At 37.2% G+C, this 19,309-nt stretch overlaps 3 protein-coding genes across 3 annotated transcripts; 2 read left to right on the top strand and 1 right to left on the bottom strand.

The window, feature by feature from the left end:
* On the top strand, positions 5,356–8,918 carry LOC18775589 (actin). Its single transcript, XM_007205304.2, has 5 exons — positions 5,356–5,554; positions 6,446–6,536; positions 6,686–7,079; positions 7,628–8,241; positions 8,443–8,918. Exons 2-5 carry the CDS (start codon positions 6,477–6,479, stop codon positions 8,506–8,508), a joined length of 1,134 nt encoding a protein of 377 aa, XP_007205366.1. The 5' UTR covers positions 5,356–5,554; positions 6,446–6,476; the 3' UTR covers positions 8,509–8,918.
* Positions 10,448–16,630, top strand: LOC18772463 (U-box domain-containing protein 33). Its single transcript, XM_007208651.2, has 7 exons — positions 10,448–10,976; positions 11,428–11,546; positions 11,911–12,020; positions 12,869–13,343; positions 14,417–14,968; positions 15,130–15,852; positions 16,320–16,630. The coding sequence occupies exons 1-7, from the start codon at positions 10,682–10,684 to the stop codon at positions 16,500–16,502; spliced, it is 2,457 nt and encodes an 818-aa protein (XP_007208713.1). The 5' UTR covers positions 10,448–10,681; the 3' UTR covers positions 16,503–16,630.
* Positions 16,713–18,444, bottom strand: LOC18773339 (clathrin interactor 1). The gene is made up of 4 exons (XM_007205430.2): positions 18,144–18,444; positions 17,863–17,985; positions 17,606–17,767; positions 16,713–17,500 (listed from the first exon to the last, which is right to left on the bottom strand). The coding sequence occupies exons 1-4, from the start codon at positions 18,278–18,280 to the stop codon at positions 16,894–16,896; spliced, it is 1,029 nt and encodes a 342-aa protein (XP_007205492.1). The 5' UTR covers positions 18,281–18,444; the 3' UTR covers positions 16,713–16,893.

The raw sequence follows: 19,309 nt of genomic DNA, 5'->3' as shown, positions 1-19,309 counted from the left end.
TGTTAACCTTATTGACTTCGGTCTTAACTACCCGATTATGATATAGACGTCTACTTGGAGCCTTTGATTGATGATTTAAAATCCTTGTGGGTTGGGATTAGAGGAGTGTATGATGCACATAATGGAGAATACTTTACACTCAGAGCTGCATTAATGTGGACAATTAATGATTTCCCCGCCTATGGAAACTTATCTGGTTGTGTTGTTAAAGGATATAAAGCTTGTCCAATATGCGGCGATGATACACCTAGTCACAGGTTGAAAAATGGCCACAAAATTTGTTACATTGGGCATAGAAAATGGTTACCAATCAATCATCCATATAGGAGGCAACGTGCAGCTTTTAATGGGAAACCTGAATATGGCATACCTCCAGAACCATTAACCGGAGAAGAAGTGCTGCATATGGTTGAAAATGGTGACAGAGTTTGTTGGAAGAAGAAATCAATATTCTTTGATCTCGAGTATTGGAAATACCTTCCTGTGAGGCATGCCCTAGATGTTATGCACATTGAGAAGAATGTTTGCGATAGTATCATTGGTACATTGCTGGAGATCCCTGGAAAAAATAAAGATGGGATTGCTGCTCGATTAGATTTATTGAACATGGGGGTCAAAACTGATTTGCAACCCGAGTATGGAGAAAGACGTACTCGTTTGCCTCCTGGGCCTTGGAATTTGTCAAGAGCAGAGAAGAGAGAGGTTTGCAATTCTTTCTATGGTATGAAGGTCCCTGAAGGTTATTCTTCAAATATTAAAAATCTTGTATCTGTACAAGATTCAAGACTTCTTGGCCTTAAATCACATGATTGTCATACCTTAATGCAACAATTGCTCCCTGTGGCAATTCGTTCTGTTTTGGAGAAGCCTGCAAGGTATGCAATAACTCGTTTGTGCTTCTTCTTCAATGCTATATGTGCAAAGACTGTTGATGTTTCCAAGCTAGATAAGTTGGAAGAAGATGTAGTAGTTACTCTGTGTTTGCTTGAGAAGTACTTTCCCCCTTCATTCTTTGATATCATGGTTCATCTAGTAGTACATCTTGTCAGAGAAGTTCGTCTATGTGGGCCAGTATATTTTAGGTGGATGTATCCGTTTGAAAGATATATGAAAGTGCTGAAGGGGTATGTTCAGAATCGTACTCGTCCCGAAGGTTGCATTGCTGAGCGGTATATAGCTGAAGAAGCGGTAGAGTTTTGTACTCAGCATTTATCTGATGTTAGTACAGTTGGAGTGCCTTCAAGCCAAAAGATGGGAGTTTCAAAGCCATTATCAGGTTGCACAGTGAGCGTAGTTGATCAGGACCTGTTGAATCAAGCACATCTATATGTCTTGGAGAATACGGAGGAAGTCCTACCTTATATCGAGTACGTATGAGTTTTATTCTTTAAGTTTCCATTTAAAATTATTTCTTATGTTTATCTTATATATTTGGGACCGTAATGCTTGAATTTTTCGTGTCATGTAGGCAACATATGATCCACATCAAGACTGCTTATCCAAAATTTAGAAAGAGAACAAAGTGGCTGCAGGATAAGCACAATAGCACTTTCATTCAATGGCTACGCTTCAAGGTATATGTTGTTGAATAACGTATTTCTCTTTTAATTTTCTTCTTATTTATATGTTAGGATGAATTAAGATATGATTAATTTGCAGGTTCAAAGTGAAGTTGAGGAAGACAATCATGGCGTATCAGAAAATTTAAGGTGGCTAGCAGCTGGTCCAAACATGTCAGTGCCATTATATAGGAGCTATCTTATTAAAGGTATTAAATTCAATATCAAGGCACAAGATGATGTGCGGACAACTCAAAATAGTGGAGTTTATTTACTTGCACATACCATGCAAGTTGCTAGTGCCAAGGATAAAAACCCAATTCTCTCAAATATGGGTTTCTATGGTGTCATTCAAGAAATTTGGGACCTTGACTACCAAAAGTTTACAATCCCAGTCTTTAGGTGTGATTGGATAGATAGTTCTGGTCTTGTAGTCGACGAACTTGGATTTACCCTTGTAGATTTGAGTAAAATTGGACATAGGAATGACCAATTTGTTTTGGCTTCTCAAGTCAAACAAATATTTTTTGTTGACGACCCGATGCATCGTGGTTGGTCGGTAGTGTTATCAATGCCTAGTAGAGAATATAATGATGTTATTGGTGATGAAGTATTAGGTGATGTGATAATTGAGTGTGAGCCATTTACTAGAGGGATGCCAAATGTTGACACATTTGATGAACTGGTAGGTGAGTTAGGCGGTCAAAATATTCGAGATGGGTGTGAAGATATATGGATTGAATGATGCTTATGTAATTGGCAGTGTATGACATTAATTTTGTAATATATTGTAATGTGATTTCTTCACTTTCTACGTTCAAATAAAACACGACGTTATTGTGAATCAGTTATTCAGCATATTTACCGACGTCTTAAAGCAACGTAACAATGAAGAACCACGACGCTATTGTGAAGCAATTATTCAGGATATCACGTCGGTGAAGGATAAAGAACCGCCATGTAATTCAAAATAACACGACTCCAATCCCATAATACCGACGTCTAAAAAACGAGATATGTAATCTGAACGTTAAAAAATACGACGTCATCATACATTTTCCACGTCGCAAGTTCTTTTATAAACGAAGAGGAACGAAATTAATTCCGACGGAAATTCATTATAACCGCCGTCTAATAACAATTAAACGACGTTATTTGTAATACGGCTCCCATCATAATCTACGCCGTCTATATGTTCTGTAATACGGCTCTCATTTATTTGGAACCGACGTTGTTTAGACGTTCAACGTCGTCTATATTATTAAGTGCGTCGTGAGTAATGAATACATATAAATACAACGTCGACTATATAAATGTATACGTCGTAAATAATGACACTGACAACTATTTCCACGTCATCTTTTTTAGAAAAATCGAAGTGGAAAATTTATTTCACGACGGTTTTTTGTAAATAAGAGACGTTGTAGAACTTTAGCAGACTAAACACGTCTGTTTTTATTGTTTTCCGACGTTGTTGTATTTAACAACGTCTAATATTTATGGTCGTTGTTTGTTTCTGAAAATAGGACGTATAAATTTTTTAATACGACTCTCATATATTTGTAACTGACGTTGTTTAGTTTTTCAACGTCTACTATAGAAACACATACGTCGTAAATAATGACACTGACAACTATTTCCACGTCATCTTTTATCAAAAAATCGAAGTGGAAAATTAATTGTACGACGGTTGTGTTTATATGTGCGACGTAGTAGGTATCAATAACGTCGTCTTCTAATGTATTTAAAGACGTCATATTTTTTATTGTCGTGAAAATTATATTTAACGTCGGCGTATTTTTATTGTCGTCGTTGTATGTCTATCTTGCGGCCTTGTTCTCTTAATATGTGTCATATTTTCCCTTTTTAACGACGGTCTTTTTAGAGAATTGGTCGTCTATTATCATCATCGATTGCTTTTTTTAGATCTTTTGCAGTACAAAGACGTCGTTTTGTATTTTTTGATGACGTTGTATTGTTTAACAACGACGGTTATTTAGCGTCGTGGTTTATGAGGGAAAAGATGACGGTGGATTCCACGACCATTGAAAAACCAAATACACGACGGTGATTTACCGTCGTCTTTTTGCTTTTTTGTAGTAGTGTAAAGAGGAGCTGGAGCGACTCGCGCTCAAAGGCAAATAGGCTAAGCTGCAAATTTGGGCTCTGAGCTCAGAATTGGGCCCATGACCCATCAATTCGAAGAGAACATCGTGCGTTTACTAGCCCGAAATTCAGTTATAAAGTTTTTACAGTTTTTGAAAACTTAGTTATTTTCCTATTTCAATTCCTTTGTTATTCATAGGGTTCCTAGGAATATTTAAACATACTTTACCCGTGGTTAATGTTATGTTTTGTTATTCCAGTTTATCAAATAAACATGAGGTTCTCTCATATTTTCTGGTGGATTCTAGAGTTACATGTTTTAGGCTAAAGTTTTAGCCGATTAATTGTCACGCTGCGTCATTTTCCCTTTATCCTTTTAGTGCTAGGTTTTTGCCTCCTTGCAATCTTGCAAGGTTTTGTCTTTTACCCAATTTTTTGGGATTTATACCAGTCTGTGCGGCTGGTTTTATGATCAATCTTCATATATTTGGTGCCTATTGCCCCTGATATGCTTACTTTTACAATTTTGGGTTTTAGGTTTTAGATATATTTAGATTTGTTTGCAGAAGAGGTGGATTTGCTTGATTGGGGGCCTTTTCTATCAATTGGTGCTTGCAAATCATGTAGGGATATGGAGAATATCGGTGACATTTTACGAAATGTTCTGGTGGATGCTGAGCGGTCATTGCCATTCACTTGTTGATGCTTTCTTCTCCAATGTATTACAGAGTTCATTGATGGCTTGGTTTGCTTCTGGCATTGGGCATGAAGGTTTTTGGGTCCTTTTCTTCTTCAACTCCAAGTGAGATAGTTGGCTAGGATGCGTATTTGTTATCCTCATTGGCTTGTAATGGATATTTTTCATTGTCTCTGTCTATAGGTTTACAGATAGCAAGAACCCTCCCTGCCTTATGTATGGTGGGCTATATTGTTCATCAATTCTCTGTAATTGCTCTATTTATCAATGAAATACTTCTCTGTTTTGCAAAAAATAAAAAGAAAGAAAAAAGAACAATTTGACACTAAAATGACATGTTTATTGTTTGTGTTTAGTGAGTTATGCTATAAGGCCCTTAGATGAAGCTCTATCTCTTGACAGTTGGATCAAACTAACCAATGTGATCTAATGGCTAACCAATTTAATCTAATGGGTAAGAGATAGTGCCTCATCTAAGGGCCTTTATAAGGTCTTTACTATAAAATTCTACGTTATGCCATAGTATACTTGTCAAACAATAATCAACCCGAAATCAACTACTTTCGTGTTGAGTTCGAGTGGGAGCTTCTATAATAAGGGAGATTTTGGTAAGGGTTCAATTCAACCATCCAATTATTATAAAAGTTCAAGTTCAATATTTTCTCTCTCTTATTAGATAGTGGGATTGAACCTCTCCCACCACCCCCTCACCACAACCCCTTATTATAGCCTTTCCGAGTTCGAGTCGTATTGTCAAGTCATGTCAAAAATTATCAACCCAAAACCGACTATACCAAATTTCATTTTCCCCGGTCAATAACTGGGTTAGCCTTATGGGTTAGTTGAGATTTGGGTTAATGTGTTTTAAGGCCCAGAAAACCAAGCCCAAGGAATATGGTCCAAAAGGAAACTAGGAAATTGGAAAAAGTATAGCTCTCCCTCCTATAACACCTGGATTGATTGACAAAGCATTTGAAACAGCCTTTAGTTACGGGGGAGCCCCAGATAAGAAGGGCACGCGTCGCCACGAACTGAGATCTCGTTCAACAGATCCGACGGCCCTCATTGAACGTTGAGAGAGTGGTGGATTTAAAAAGCGAATTTCAGGTGGGGTTTGAGGTCTAAATTTTGAACCCTAAGGCGCGCACCACTGTTTAGATACGAGTGTTCCTTCGTCGACGCCAAATCAAAGGTCAGATCTCTCTTCTGCATTCATTTTCCGAGAAAATCAAACGCTTTCCTTGCAACCAAACAAAGCGTAACAATCTTTTTAATCTAATGTCGTCATTGCCGATTTCAAGTTTTTCTCTGGACGGTTTTGGATATAGGACAGTTTCATTTTCGTTCGCAATTTTGTCACTTTTGGCCGACCTGTTGTTTTGGATCGCCTGCATTGTTAATCTGTTATCGTGAATTTGCGGGAATTTGAATTTGTTGGAAGTATTTTGTCGTTTCTTTTGGATTTGTGAGGTGGCTATTGGATTTTGAATAATCCATTGGCATATACAATCTGATTTTGTTTGTTATATATTATTAATTTGTTTCAGAGAGAATTCGGTTCTTGATTAAACATTTAATAATTTCATAATGCAAAGCAACGTAATTTTGAGATAGTTTGTATAGCTGTGAAATGAATGAGGCGCACAAATTCCTGAGATTCAAGAATTTATCTCGATTGACTATTGCCTTTCGCATAAGTCATGTTTTCATGGAAATATCACTCGAATGGATTGCTGTTAGGATGGAATTTTCAGTGTGGTTTTTGTTTTCCTGTCATATTATTGGATGGGCTTCGTCCATCAAGAATTGTGAATTATTCCGGTAATAATGATTAAGAAAATTTGTATTGTTTTGCTATAAGTGATGAAACTAAGAATCTGTTAAGGTACATTCACCACCATTGGTGTGCAAACTAGTTGATCATTTCAGTTATCGTATTATTATGTGTGTTAAATTAAATAAATTGGTGTAAAACTTAATATTTGTGTATGTTTATGAAATTCATGATTTTTTTAATTTTATATTTTACCTCTGCAGTGTTTTTATTTATCCAGTGTTCATATTTTGTCCCATTATATTTCAGTTGATTCGTCTCTACAGCTGGTATTAGAAAAATGGCCGACGCTGAGGATATTCAACCACTTGTGTGTGACAATGGCACAGGAATGGTTAAGGTATGGCATCAGGACACTTTTATCTCCAAATATTGCTGACTAAATTTGATTCTGTTGACCTTTTCTATAATGTTTGTCTGGCAAAGATGTGCATGATCTGCAGTTTCAGTCTTAAAATATAATGGTTCTGTTGCAATGTGAACTTGTAGGCTGGGTTTGCTGGAGATGATGCTCCAAGGGCTGTCTTTCCTAGCATTGTTGGCCGCCCACGTCACACAGGTGTGATGGTTGGCATGGGTCAAAAGGATGCATATGTTGGCGATGAGGCTCAGTCTAAGCGTGGTATATTGACTTTGAAATACCCGATTGAACATGGTATTGTGAGCAACTGGGATGACATGGAAAAGATTTGGCATCATACTTTCTACAATGAACTTCGTGTGGCTCCAGAAGAACATCCAGTTCTACTCACTGAAGCACCTCTGAACCCAAAGGCTAATCGTGAGAAAATGACCCAAATTATGTTTGAGACATTCAACACTCCTGCCATGTATGTAGCCATCCAGGCTGTTCTTTCCCTATACGCCAGTGGTCGTACAACTGGTGAGCAATTTGAATAATTTAGCAATGTTATGGATTTGAATTTATTTGGAGTCAGTTGATTTTCTGTGGTGAATGACTTAAATGGACTGATCAAGTCATGCAATGTGTTTAAGATGCTGTTAGTTAGCATTTCAAAGAGCTTGGTTTGCAAATTGATTTGTGATCACTGGTCAGTATTGAAGTGTTCCTAAGAAAAAGCATGTGCCACTGTGTTAAGCATTGAATAAAACAGTGAAGTGGTTTTTATAAGTTTATAAGGGAGGATAGTTTTGTGCTTCCAAGTTTAAACCAATAGGGTTGAAGGAATTTCTGTTTTCAGTATAGTTTAGGTGAAATTTATTCTTACTGCAGCAAGGGATTGCCTTCTATAACCTCTTTTTAATATTTTTTTTTTTTATATCGCAGGTGTTAGTTAACTTAACTAAATGATTTCTGTATGTTCATACCAACAGCAATGCCCCCCCCTCCCCAACTAGGGTGTACAATGTTTCTTTGGCTTCCATCTCAATTATTTGTTTGTAATTTTTCACCCTCGAACGTCCATGCAGGTATTGTTCTGGACTCTGGAGATGGTGTCAGTCACACTGTCCCCATTTACGAGGGATATGCTCTCCCGCATGCTATCCTTCGTCTTGACTTAGCAGGTCGTGACCTCACTGATGCCCTTATGAAAATTTTGACGGAGCGTGGTTATTCCTTCACCACCACAGCTGAGCGTGAAATTGTCAGGGATATGAAGGAGAAGCTTGCATATATTGCCCTTGATTATGAGCAGGAGCTTGAAACATCAAAGACTAGTTCTTCTGTTGAGAAAAGCTATGAATTGCCTGATGGGCAGGTGATCACCATTGGTGCTGAGCGTTTCCGCTGCCCAGAAGTACTTTTCCAGCCGTCTATGATTGGAATGGAATCTGCAGGCATTCACGAGACCACATACAACTCTATCATGAAGTGTGATGTCGATATTAGGAAAGATTTGTATGGAAACATTGTTCTTAGTGGTGGGTCTACCATGTTCCCTGGCATTGCTGACAGAATGAGCAAAGAAATCACAGCTTTAGCACCTAGCAGCATGAAAATCAAGGTTGTTGCTCCACCTGAGAGGAAGTACAGTGTCTGGATTGGTGGATCCATCCTTGCATCTCTTAGCACTTTCCAGCAGGTATGTTATCTTAGTATATATGACAGCAATAATGATTCTGAGAGTACTGAGCGAACCATATTTTTGTTAACCAACCCTTATTAACAAATCATAGTTTTCTGTTTCTCTGATTTACTTTTCTCCTTAAGGGAATAGCTAAGTCTTTATAATTATTATATTAGTAATGCTAATGGAGCGCTATTGTTTACTTTTGGAACGCAGATGTGGATCGCAAAGGCAGAGTATGACGAATCTGGCCCATCAATTGTACACAGGAAGTGCTTCTAAGGCCCTGGTATGGGAGTGTGTGATGTCTAGTATTTTACGGCACAACAATTGCAGCTCGCAAGTTTTTACTCTACCTTTGCTTCTCTCAAAACTTCTGTGTCCAGTGTTGTTGAAACAATGAACTACGAGATGTGGAGGTTATGGCAGAGAGTTGAACTGTTTAGTTGTTATTTTTTGTATTAAGCGTGGAACAAGTATTCGTTCAATGCTAGCCTCTGCCATTTATAAATTTTTTGGTCCTCCCACCTCGCTGATTAAAAATCAAATATGCTGCCATTTAAATTCTTGAGGGCCTCTCTGATGATTTAATAAGTTAATGTTTCTCCATCATTTTATATATTTGTAGTGGCTCTGTTATTGCCCAGATGAATTGAAGTTTAGTTTAATAAGTTCATACACTTAAGTTTTAAGAAGTTTCCGTTTCAATGAGTATTTTTTCCGAGGACTTGTTTGATATGGAGTTCCTTCTGGAATCGTCCGAATCTAAAATTTTCTTTTCCTGGTCTCTTTAGTTCCTGTTTGCTTGCTTACCAAACAACTGGTTGAGACCAAATCTGAAGCTCAATCTCAATGCCTCTTATTTTGAGCTAGTCTGTTAGTATTTAGACTTGACCTTGGCCATTGATCGTCCCCGAAGAGTTTGCTTCGTGGTTGGTTGTTGGTCGCTGCCTGGTATTTGGTTGTTGGATAGTTATGGTGGTTAGTTGGAAGTGACTTCACTGTTGATGATCAAACCAAAGCTGCAAATAGAACATATCACGTGTTCCTCCCAATAATCATTTTAAGAGAGCGTTCATTGTGTTTATCCAACAATGGCATTTATCATGCCTTCGTTGGTGAAATTAAGTAAATATTATGTGATACTGAAATACGATGACGTCATATAACTACTAACTTGCCGTTATTATAACATAAGCATCAATAATATATAATAATTTTTCCGTAAATTCCTAACTACTAAGTAGCCGTTATTCACGGTGGAATGATACCCTCACAAGCTGCCCCACTAGTTTTACTTTGGTGACTTGAGACATCTTCTTTGTTGGTGTGGTGTGGTGAGTGTTGGTGACTTGAGACAATAGCCGTTAAATTTAAATATTAGATAGGTAAGGATTTCATGTACGGCTATTAGTTAGGTTAAGCTTAAAGTCTTATTGATAAGAAATGAAACGAAACGAAACGTATATTTTGACAATTGCTTTGCATCTAAGGCTCCAATCCAATGACTCGAAGCAATTGGCCCCTTCCCTGCCTTATTCCATGAAAAGACAGCAAGGATTAATAACTGTTAAAAGAAAAGAAAATTGTTAATTAATTACTCTCTGTCGTAGGGAAAGAGTCGTTTGCTTTGTTTTTTGTTTTGTTTTTGTCTTTGTTATAGAATATAGACCAACCTTTCAATACTAAATTCTTTAATTGACTAACCAATAACAGCACATGCTCAATTGAACGCAACAACTTGCACATCTTCATGTGTGACAATTGCACTGCCATCCACATCTTTCACTTTTCAGATTGCAAGTCATAAACGAAAAACAAAAAACACAAGATGATAAAATGAAGAAAGATGATGAGAAACCTATTTTGTTTTTTCTTAACTCTATCACATATATCATTTCCTGGAAATTATATAACAAAAACAGAAAGATGGAAAATAATGTAAAGTCCAATTTCCTTTTCAAAATTCTTTATTATCAGAAAATTTTCAGAAAAAAACTGAAAAAAACAATTGGGTTATGAAATATTTTCCTTATAAAATAATAATTCATTGATCTTATTGGGCAACTATAGCTATTTGTTGTTTTGTATATGATTATCAAGTTTAATGAATTTTTTTATATAATGAAAATACCAATAAAAGAATCCAAAGATGCCCACATGACCATGAAGATACTCTCTAATTTTTATTTTTTTTAAAAATAAAGTCTTGACCAGAAAACACAGGAAAAAGATAATCTCTTTCTTCCTCCACCGTCAACTTTTCCTCTGTCACAATCAAGTCAGCACAAAAGGTCAAGCCTCCTTCGGAAACAAAGAAGAAAGAGCTCCAACAAATCCAAACCTATTCCACCAAATATCAGTTATATCAAATGCCAATTACCTCTCAACACAAACCCACAAAGCTTAAAGCCTAACTCCACCATCAACGGAGCTGCTTGAGCTTGACCCTTCCATGGAGCTCATACAGCCTTCACATCCATTGCACGGCTCAGCTGGTGAATCCCTTTCTGGGTTCTCGTCTCCGGTGAGTTTCCGACGTGGGTTTGACCGGCCGCCCACTACCTCTCATTTGGCTGAGATTTTTGAAGAAGAAGATAATGGTGGCGGCGTTGATAAGGTACATGTGGCAGTTGGCAAGTCTGTTGAGAAAGCTGTGAGCTTGCTTCATTGGACTTTCAAGCACTTTGGCTGTAAAGAAATTTGTATACTTCATGTTCATCAGCCTTCTCAGCTCATTCCGACACTCTGTAAGTCTCTCTGTGTTTCTGTAAAGGGCTCTGAATTATTCTTTTTTTTTTTGGTGGGAAGGCTCTAAATTTCTTTGATTTCTATTAAGTTCTTATTGAAATTCTCTAATTATATATTTTCTGAGGAATATGCTTACATTGGTCTTTAGGTTTTTCTTTGAATTAAGAAAGTGTTTGAAAACATTTTAAAATGTGGAAAAAAAATTGACCCTTTAACCACGTGTTGTGGATATTGTCAATTATTTTCTGTTTGTTGTTCTATTTGGCATCCGAGAAATAAGAGGGTTCTTAAGACAACGAACAATCGAGGAAAAATCTATTCAATTATGCTGTGTTACCGGGTCCACTTTTCGGTTCTTATTTCCCAGGAGTTTGCTAAGCAATCTGAGATCTTCTCTGTTCTACTTTGATTTGTTTGAAATTGTGTTTCATTCATGATTACATTGTGCAGTAGGAAAGCTACCAGCAAGTCAAGCAAATGCCGAAGTGGTGTCTGCTTTCAGAAGGGAGGAAGGGGAACGGAAAATGAAGATTTTGCAAAATTATTTGAGGGTTTGCTCTAGAGCAAAGGTGTGCTTGGTTTCTTTATGTTTAGCATTTATTATCATTACAATTATAAATTTGAGCAGTTTGTATGCTGCAAAATTTTGGTAAACATAGTTGCTCGCAATTATGATGTTCTTTATTTTCGGAAGAAGCCTTGATTTATTCCATTACTTTATTTCTCCCAATACATTTTGAGTCGGGGCTGAGAACATTATGCGATAGGTAATTGAGTATTAGTGTTAAAATTTTGTCAAATGCTATGCGGCAAAATCCGACATTCCTTTAAATGACAATTGCATCATTACTGATTAGAAATTTACACATCTCTTGTAAAATTCAATTATTCTAAAGAAGTATATTAGTGTCACTGTAAGCATTTACTTTACAGGTTAAAGCAAGCATTGCCATGGTTGAAGCTAATGAAATTCAGAAGGGAATTGTAGACTTGGTCAACAGACATGGGGTTAGGAAGCTTGTTATGGGGGCTGTACCAGAAAAGTAAGTGGTGCACAAAATATTTGGGTAATTTTCCACTGGAAGTTGAATAGTTTACTTTCATAAGTTAACATAATTGTAAAAGAGCACAATGGATTGAAATCTGTGGTTGTGTTAAATTGCTAATTACTTAGACAACAAAATTTTCTTATCCAGCTTATTCATACTGCAATAAAAAATTAAAAAAAATCTGAAGAGCTTCCTCAAACATTGTTAAAGTGTATTTGTGAACTGATTATGCTATAGTCCACTGGTCATCCCTCCTCCCTTGGCCTTGGGGTAGGCAAATGAGGCGGCCGCCTAGGGCCACCAGATTTTCACCTTTGGCCAGGGCCCTGACTTCAGTCCAACCGTGCATGTATCATCTTTGACAGAACAATAAAATTATGCTTACTTATACACCAGATAGGTGACCTCATTTCAAGTGGTTTAAGTTTTATTGTATTAACTTTTATTATGTGTTGTTTTTTCTTGTCTTAGAAAGTATAGATTTCAGCAACTTTTGTCTTGTGGGCCTATTTAAGAACTCACCTTGTGCCCCAAAATCTTCAGGGTGGGGCTCCTTCAGGGTCCATGGATATACTCCTCCTCCAGTAAGTAGGAGTTGAACCCACCCCAGTTGTCTAAGTACATTTACCAAGTGATAAAAAAAACGAAAAAGTACGTGTGAACTTCTGTTTTCTGAAAATTTGCCTTTATCAGATAATGCAATGAAAAGTACATGTTGCTAGTTTTCTTGTGCTTCTTCGTGAAACTTAAATGTTATATTTTTGGACATATATTATTCGTTATGTATTTCTTTTAAATTTTAGTATAGTTGCAAAGCATGTCTTCCTAATATTTTAATACAGTTGCATGAAGGTGAAAAAGAACTCCAGCAAAGCAAATTATGCTGCCAAATATGCTGCCTTGTTTTGTGAAATATGGTTTGTCAACAAAGGGAAACATGTCTGGACGAGAGATGCTTCAGAAGGCCAAAGTTCTCCGCCTTCATGTAGGCAACTGCAGATTGCCAAAGTTCTCCCTCGAGAAAATAAGGAATTTCACCAAGAATCGGCTGCATCACCAACTTTATCTTGTTCTACAAATACATCCTTACCCTACAATATTCATAATTCAATTAGTTCAAGTACAAGCTCTGGTTCAGGATATAATTCTGCCGAGGGAATGATGCCTTCAGATTCTGATATAAATGTTGAGGAACAGAGTTTATATGGTAGGCTTGCAGAAGCTACTTTAGAAGCTGAGGCATCAAAGGACAATGCATTTGCAGAGCTATTGAAGCGCAAACATTTAGAATCAGAAGCTATGAAAGCTATCTACAAGGTAACTGCGAGTTGGTGTTCCTATTTCAGTTTTAGGACTTACATTTTCAGTATTATGGCTCCTAGGAGTTAGGGTATGACATGATAAATTTTAGTTCAAGTTTATGACTATGGATGCTATCTAGGGGTATACAAGTCCAATCCAAGCCGCCCAAACCGATCAATCCAATCCAATCCAATTTCTATCGGTTTCGATGATTTGGCGGATTGGATTGGATCTGTAATTTTCAAAACCGACATGATTGGATCGGATGACGGATTTGCTTTTGAGAATCCAATCAAATCCAATCCAATCTAGTTAGTTTTATGCTTATTTTGCTCTTGTAGGTATTTGTAGTGTAAAATGTTATGAATATTTTAAGTCATTTAATGGAGTTATGTTTAATATGTTATATAATCAAAACAATTTTCTCTAGTTCTTCATTTATATTTTACATTTACGTCTATTAATATGTTTGATTAGATTAAACCTAAGGATAAATGTTTAATATTTCATTTTTGTATTTTTCCATTATCAAAATCAATCATCCAATGCGGATTGACTAAATTGTATTGGTTTCAAACTGACATACACCCCATTGCTATCACTAAAAGTAATTTTTTGTTATGTGACTAAGGGAACTTGTCAATACTTTCAAATTTCAATTTCCTTCTACAGGAAAAAAGGTTCTTTCACCTGAAATATAACAAATGCAAATATATCTTTCTAAACATGGCTGTTATCCATACTGCTTTTGTGAATCCTTTTAGGCAGGTGCAGTAGATGACCATCTTTAGAAGAAGTTAAAGTAAATTCTACTTATACCTTCATTTTCTGTTTGGCTTCCAACATTTATGTCTTCTTGATACTAATATAAAACTTGGCTGCTGGAAAGACACCAGAAAATTAGTAACCTCAAAAATTCTGGTTAAGGAAGTTCTAGGAGAAGTATATTTGAGGACTTTGTATTTGTGGGTCATAACAACAGATCTGATCGTCTTCACAGCTGGGTTATGAATTTAAATGAAATAATTGATTCCTGAATCTTGTGAATTACTACTGAACTCCAAATTGTTTCGCTCTATTTTATTCAGGTCAAGCAATTTGAGTTAGCCCATGCCTGTGAAGTTAAACTTAGAACAGAGGCTGAGGATGCCCTGAGAACTACGATAGGGGAACAACAAAAACTCTTGCAAGAGAAAGAAGAAGTTAGTAGAGAGATAAGGAGGACCATGACAAATATTGCCCTTCTAGACAGTCGAGCACAGGAAGCAAATCGTAGGTTTAATGAAGCTTCTGGGGAAGTGAAACTAATTCAGACTTCAATTGCAACTCTTCAGCAAGAAAAACAGAGTATTCAACGACAGAAGATGGAAGCCCTACGCTGGCTTGAGCGGTGGAGAAATCATCGACAGGCTGGAGCTGCAAACTGCAATGGGCTCGTTGGGTCTGCTGAAGAACTGCCAAAGTTGTCAGAATTCTCATTGTCAGATCTACAAACTGCAACATGCAATTTTTCTGAGAGCTTTAAAATTGGGCAGGGAGGATATGGTTGTGTTTTTAAGGGGGAAATGATGGGCAGAACTGTCGCTATAAGGAAGTTGCATCCACATAACATGCAAGGACAAGCAGAGTTTCAACAAGAGGTTCTCTCTCTCTCTCCCTCTCTCTCATAATTTATGTCAAACTGATGGAGTGGTTAATATCTATGGTACTTCACACGATGCTCACATATTTGCCTTTCTTTGATTCTGTACCCCTCATCTAAAATTGTAGATCTGCAATAATATTTATTTTGTGCTTGCAGGTACAAGTACTTGGAAAATTACAGCATCCTCATCTTGTGACCTTGCTTGGTGTGTGTCCAGAAGCCTGGTCGCTTGTGTATGAGCACTTATCCAATGGGAGCCTCCAAGACCATCTTTTCAGGAAAAGCAACGGTTCATCAGTGCCATGGAAGACCCGAACACGGATAATTGCTGAAATATCTAGTGCCCTTTGCTTCTTGCACTCTTCTAAACCTGAAAAGATTGTCCATGGTGATTTGAAGCCCCAAAACATCCTACTAGATTCAGAACTTAGCTGCAAGATTTGTGATTTTGGGATTTGCAGGCTGGTAACTGAAGACAATCTTTATTGTCGAAGTTTCCGCCGGGGTACTGAGCCAAAGGGTGCTTTTCCTTACACAGATCCAGAGCTTCAGAGAATTGGAGTCCTGACTCCCAAGTCTGATATTTATTCCTTTGGGCTAATCATTCTCCAGTTAGTCACCAGACGGCCTCCAGTTGGCTTAGCAAGTGAGGTGCGCAAGGCAGTTTTATGTGGAAACTTGGCATCAATTCTGGATTCCTCAGCTGGAGAATGGCCTATAACTGTGGCAAGGCGATTGGTAGACCTTGGGCTGCAATGCTGTGAATTGAATAGTAGCGAAAGACCAGAGATTACACCGGCTTTAGTGAGGGAATTGCATCAGTTGCATGCCCCTGAAGAGCGACCAGTGCCATCTTTTTTCTTGTGCCCGATCCTTCAGGTGAGCGATACTCGCGTATATAACTTAGTTGAGGAATAGCACTATTATAATGACCAGTTATGAAGTGCCGAATTTTTTAAATCAGCTGATCAACCACTAGGTTACCCTAAAACTCATAAGCCTAAAGTTGGGATCAGACATTGACCAAAAAAAGGGTTGGGATCAGACTCTCCAAGCTCAGTTGCTATATGTTCTAAATTCTAATAACCCCTTGGGTTCATTTGGTTTTTTCTCTTCAATTCAAGAAGGTGCTGTGAAGCCCTAGACCTGGATTTAGTTCGACCAGGGTTTTGCATTTGTGAGAGCTCATGAATTGCAAAATATGCACCATAAAAGCTCCAAGCTTTTAACTTGAACATAAGAGGCAACGTAGTAAACAGGGTTCAAACTTAAGCTGGAATTTGCTGTCCAGTTTGTAGTTCGACTTTCATGGCTAATGGCTTACGCACATTATTGGTTGGTTTCAGGAAATAATGCACGACCCTCAGGTGGCAGCTGATGGCTTCACTTACGAAGGTGAAGCTTTGCGTGGTTGGTTGCAAAATTGTCGCGAAACGTCTCCGATGACCAATTTGAAATTGAGTAACTTGCATCTCACTCCCAACCATGCCCTACGGCATGCTATACAAGATTGGCTTTGCAAGTCTTGAAATCTCAATAATTTCATTCATGTATGTATGTATGTATGTATGTATTTACGTCGCTTTGTCCTTCTCACGTGTAGATGCTTCTTGTAACCATTGTATATCATCAAATGATAGGAAAGTTGGTTGGCATCCGAAGCATTGAGGAAACTGGCATCTTGCACAAAAGCTACCAAAATATGAAAGCCTTATAAAGTTAAATGGAGAGAATCATTATGCATCAACCATGGTTTAAGTTTAAATTAACCAAAATTGAGGAAAATCAAGATAGAAGATTTAGTCTTGGCTATTGCCTAATTTTCAAACAACACATTATATAGGAACAATAAAATTTCAACCAAGTAGCTGATTCCACATTCAGTGGAAGAAATTTGCAGACAGTTTTCTTTTCTTCTTTTTATATTAGAGCATTACTTGCAGCAATCAATGAAGCAGCACTTTGATTGTTAATTTCATTGAAAGGGTGTTCATCTTCAGCAGAATTTTCAACCCTGGTCCCATCTCTCTCACCACCCAAAAGTGGATTAGACTCCCCCACGCAGTTCCATCTATCTAACTCTTCCTTGTTTGGAATCATGTTTTCTTTAAAACTTGTTTGAGTTTCAGGTTTCTGAGCCACCTCACCATCTCCAAAGCTACCACAAGACCTTGAATTCTCTGCTCCCTTGCCAGCCTCAATGATCACAACATTTTCATTGCTCTGCTTTGATTCTTCAACTTTCTTAGTAAAATCATCCGCGGTGGGGGATGGAAACTGATTTTCTTGGTTTTCATGGTTGCTGAAGTGAGATTGAGAATTAGACCTTCCATATGTTTCAAAGGATGATTCTCTTAAAATGCCTTGTGCTGGAGAATCAGATGATCTTTGGCAGAAGCTTCCAAACCCTTGAATCCCTCTCGTTAGCTTCCGAGCTCGGTCTCTCTCTTCTTTGAGAAGAGGACCTTTCTCTAGCAGCTTCACTATTCTCCCTGACTTCTTCCTAAGAGCAAGGCCCCAATTGAATCTGCATGTAAATATTTAGATCTGTTAGATCCATATTCATTGAGAAAAGAAAACATATAGCACCAAAAGACACATTTGCAGGAAGAACTATATCAGAATTACAAACCCTTTTTCATCTATGTACTGGAAGCTTCCCATCTGCTCAATTACATTTTTGTCAACTTCAAACTCAACTGCAACACTCTCTGGTCCATGAGTCAACAAGTGCTCTATTACAATCAGAGAATTGTAAGAGACCCTCCAGTTCTTCCTTTCAAACTTCAGAAATCTGATGCACAATTTATAACAACATAGAAACATCATCATATAATCACAAAATTTCTGTAATAAATAGAAGAAAAGAAAGCAAAAACACCCAGAAACCTTTTGTGCAAAATCTCCACAATTCTTGTATAATCATCAAGCTCAAAAGCAGCCTTTGAAATTGAACCCAAGGTCCTTGTGTCTGGTGCCCATGGATTTCCATTTGAAGCTTCTTCAGTCAATCTTAAGACATCAATCACGCACCACCGAGAAAGTTCATCACATCAGAATCCAAAGCCAGAAACAAGTTCCATGACCAAAACCAGACCAACAAACCAAATCCCATAAATCAAAACTCAACAAATGAAAACACAGAAATGCTAATTTCTAAGTATTCTTACAGTTGTGCTGGTGTAACATCTGTGAGGACTAATCTTGCAGTCTTAATCTTCTCCTTAAAGAAAAAAGAAGCTTGTTTCTTGAACTCATGAAATGAGGGTGCACCATTGCTGCTATTGTTGTTGCTTAGGATAGACATGTCTTAGATGAGAAAAATGAGAGAGCAAAAGAGAAGAAGAAATTTTTCTAGACCAGTTTGGTATTATTCGACCAAGCTAGACTTGCATATGTAATCAAAGGGAAGAATGAGACACAAATGTCAATAGTTTAAGTTAATTTCAAGAGTGCTACAGGATAGGAGAAGGTTTCAAAGTTTTTATTTATTTTTAAGTACAAAAAAATAAATACATTTGAGTGATATTGGAACCAACGTGAGGGTCACATATGTCAGATGGTTTGTATTGAAATTTCCAGTTTGAAAGCAAAGTTGTGTAAATATATATATATATATATATATATATATCAGTCGTTGTTGGAGTTTGGAATTGTATAAAAGGTATTGAGGTTGTGAAGTCAACGTCTCTCTCTCTCTCTCTCTCTCTCTACTACACTACTGGACAGCAGAGGGTGTTTTGGTTTGAATTTGTAGTGAAGTGAGGCCCGCAATGAGTTTTGAATTTTGAATTATATATGTGTTTTTGAGTTTGTTTGTAGTTTTGAGAAATTGGCTCTTGGAATCGTGGACCTATTCCTTAAATATGAATCATTTTAAGTTACTGTCTACACCACTTATTTTCATTTGAGTGTTTAGAAATGGTGGGAATGTTTTCATTTGTTTGGTTCCTGAACAAATAAGAATCAAAGTTTGCTGTAATTACTTGTAAGAAGGGACACATGTAACATTCATTATACGAACAATTGAAAAGCACTCGAGTCTTTGGACTAAAAAGGAGAAGAAAAAAAACTCTTTGGGCTCACCTACCCTAGTCGAGTAAAGGTATATATAGACAATCACAAGTATCGAGCAAACTCGATTAATTTTGCACATGTTTGCTTAAATAAGTGTTGAAATGATTTCGATTCTTAATTTTCTACGTGTTTATTAACACATGAATATTTAAATTATTCTGATTTTTATTTCCCTTACGGTTACTAATACTCACCATTTTATCATTGGAGCACTCATGCAAGTTGATAATTCTTATTTATACGAAGTTCATTCCAATGA

This window comes from Prunus persica, chromosome G6, assembly GCF_000346465.2.
Source record: "Prunus persica cultivar Lovell chromosome G6, Prunus_persica_NCBIv2, whole genome shotgun sequence".
NCBI lineage: Eukaryota > Viridiplantae > Streptophyta > Magnoliopsida > Rosales > Rosaceae > Prunus > Prunus persica.
This window is presented reverse-complemented; position numbering and strand designations above follow the sequence as displayed.

Coding starts and splice junctions, on each gene's coding strand:
- LOC18775589 (XM_007205304.2), top strand. CDS start 6,477: ATGGCCGACGCTGAGGATATTCAACCACTTGTGTGTGACAATGGCACA. Junction 7,080..7,627: donor CGCCAGTGGTCGTACAACTG/GTGAGCAATTTG, acceptor ACGTCCATGCAG/GTATTGTTCTGGACTCTGGA. Junction 8,242..8,442: donor CTCTTAGCACTTTCCAGCAG/GTATGTTATCTT, acceptor TTTGGAACGCAG/ATGTGGATCGCAAAGGCAGA.
- LOC18772463 (XM_007208651.2), top strand. CDS start 10,682: ATGGAGCTCATACAGCCTTCACATCCATTGCACGGCTCAGCTGGTGAA. Junction 12,021..12,868: donor ATGGGGGCTGTACCAGAAAA/GTAAGTGGTGCA, acceptor ATTTTAATACAG/TTGCATGAAGGTGAAAAAGA. Junction 14,969..15,129: donor AAGCAGAGTTTCAACAAGAG/GTTCTCTCTCTC, acceptor TTGTGCTTGCAG/GTACAAGTACTTGGAAAATT.
- LOC18773339 (XM_007205430.2), bottom strand. CDS start 18,280: ATGTCTATCCTAAGCAACAACAATAGCAGCAATGGTGCACCCTCATTT. Junction 17,986..18,143: donor GATGTTACACCAGCACAACT/GTAAGAATACTT, acceptor TGATGTCTTAAG/ATTGACTGAAGAAGCTTCAA. Junction 17,501..17,605: donor CAGTACATAGATGAAAAAGG/GTTTGTAATTCT, acceptor ATTTACATGCAG/ATTCAATTGGGGCCTTGCTC.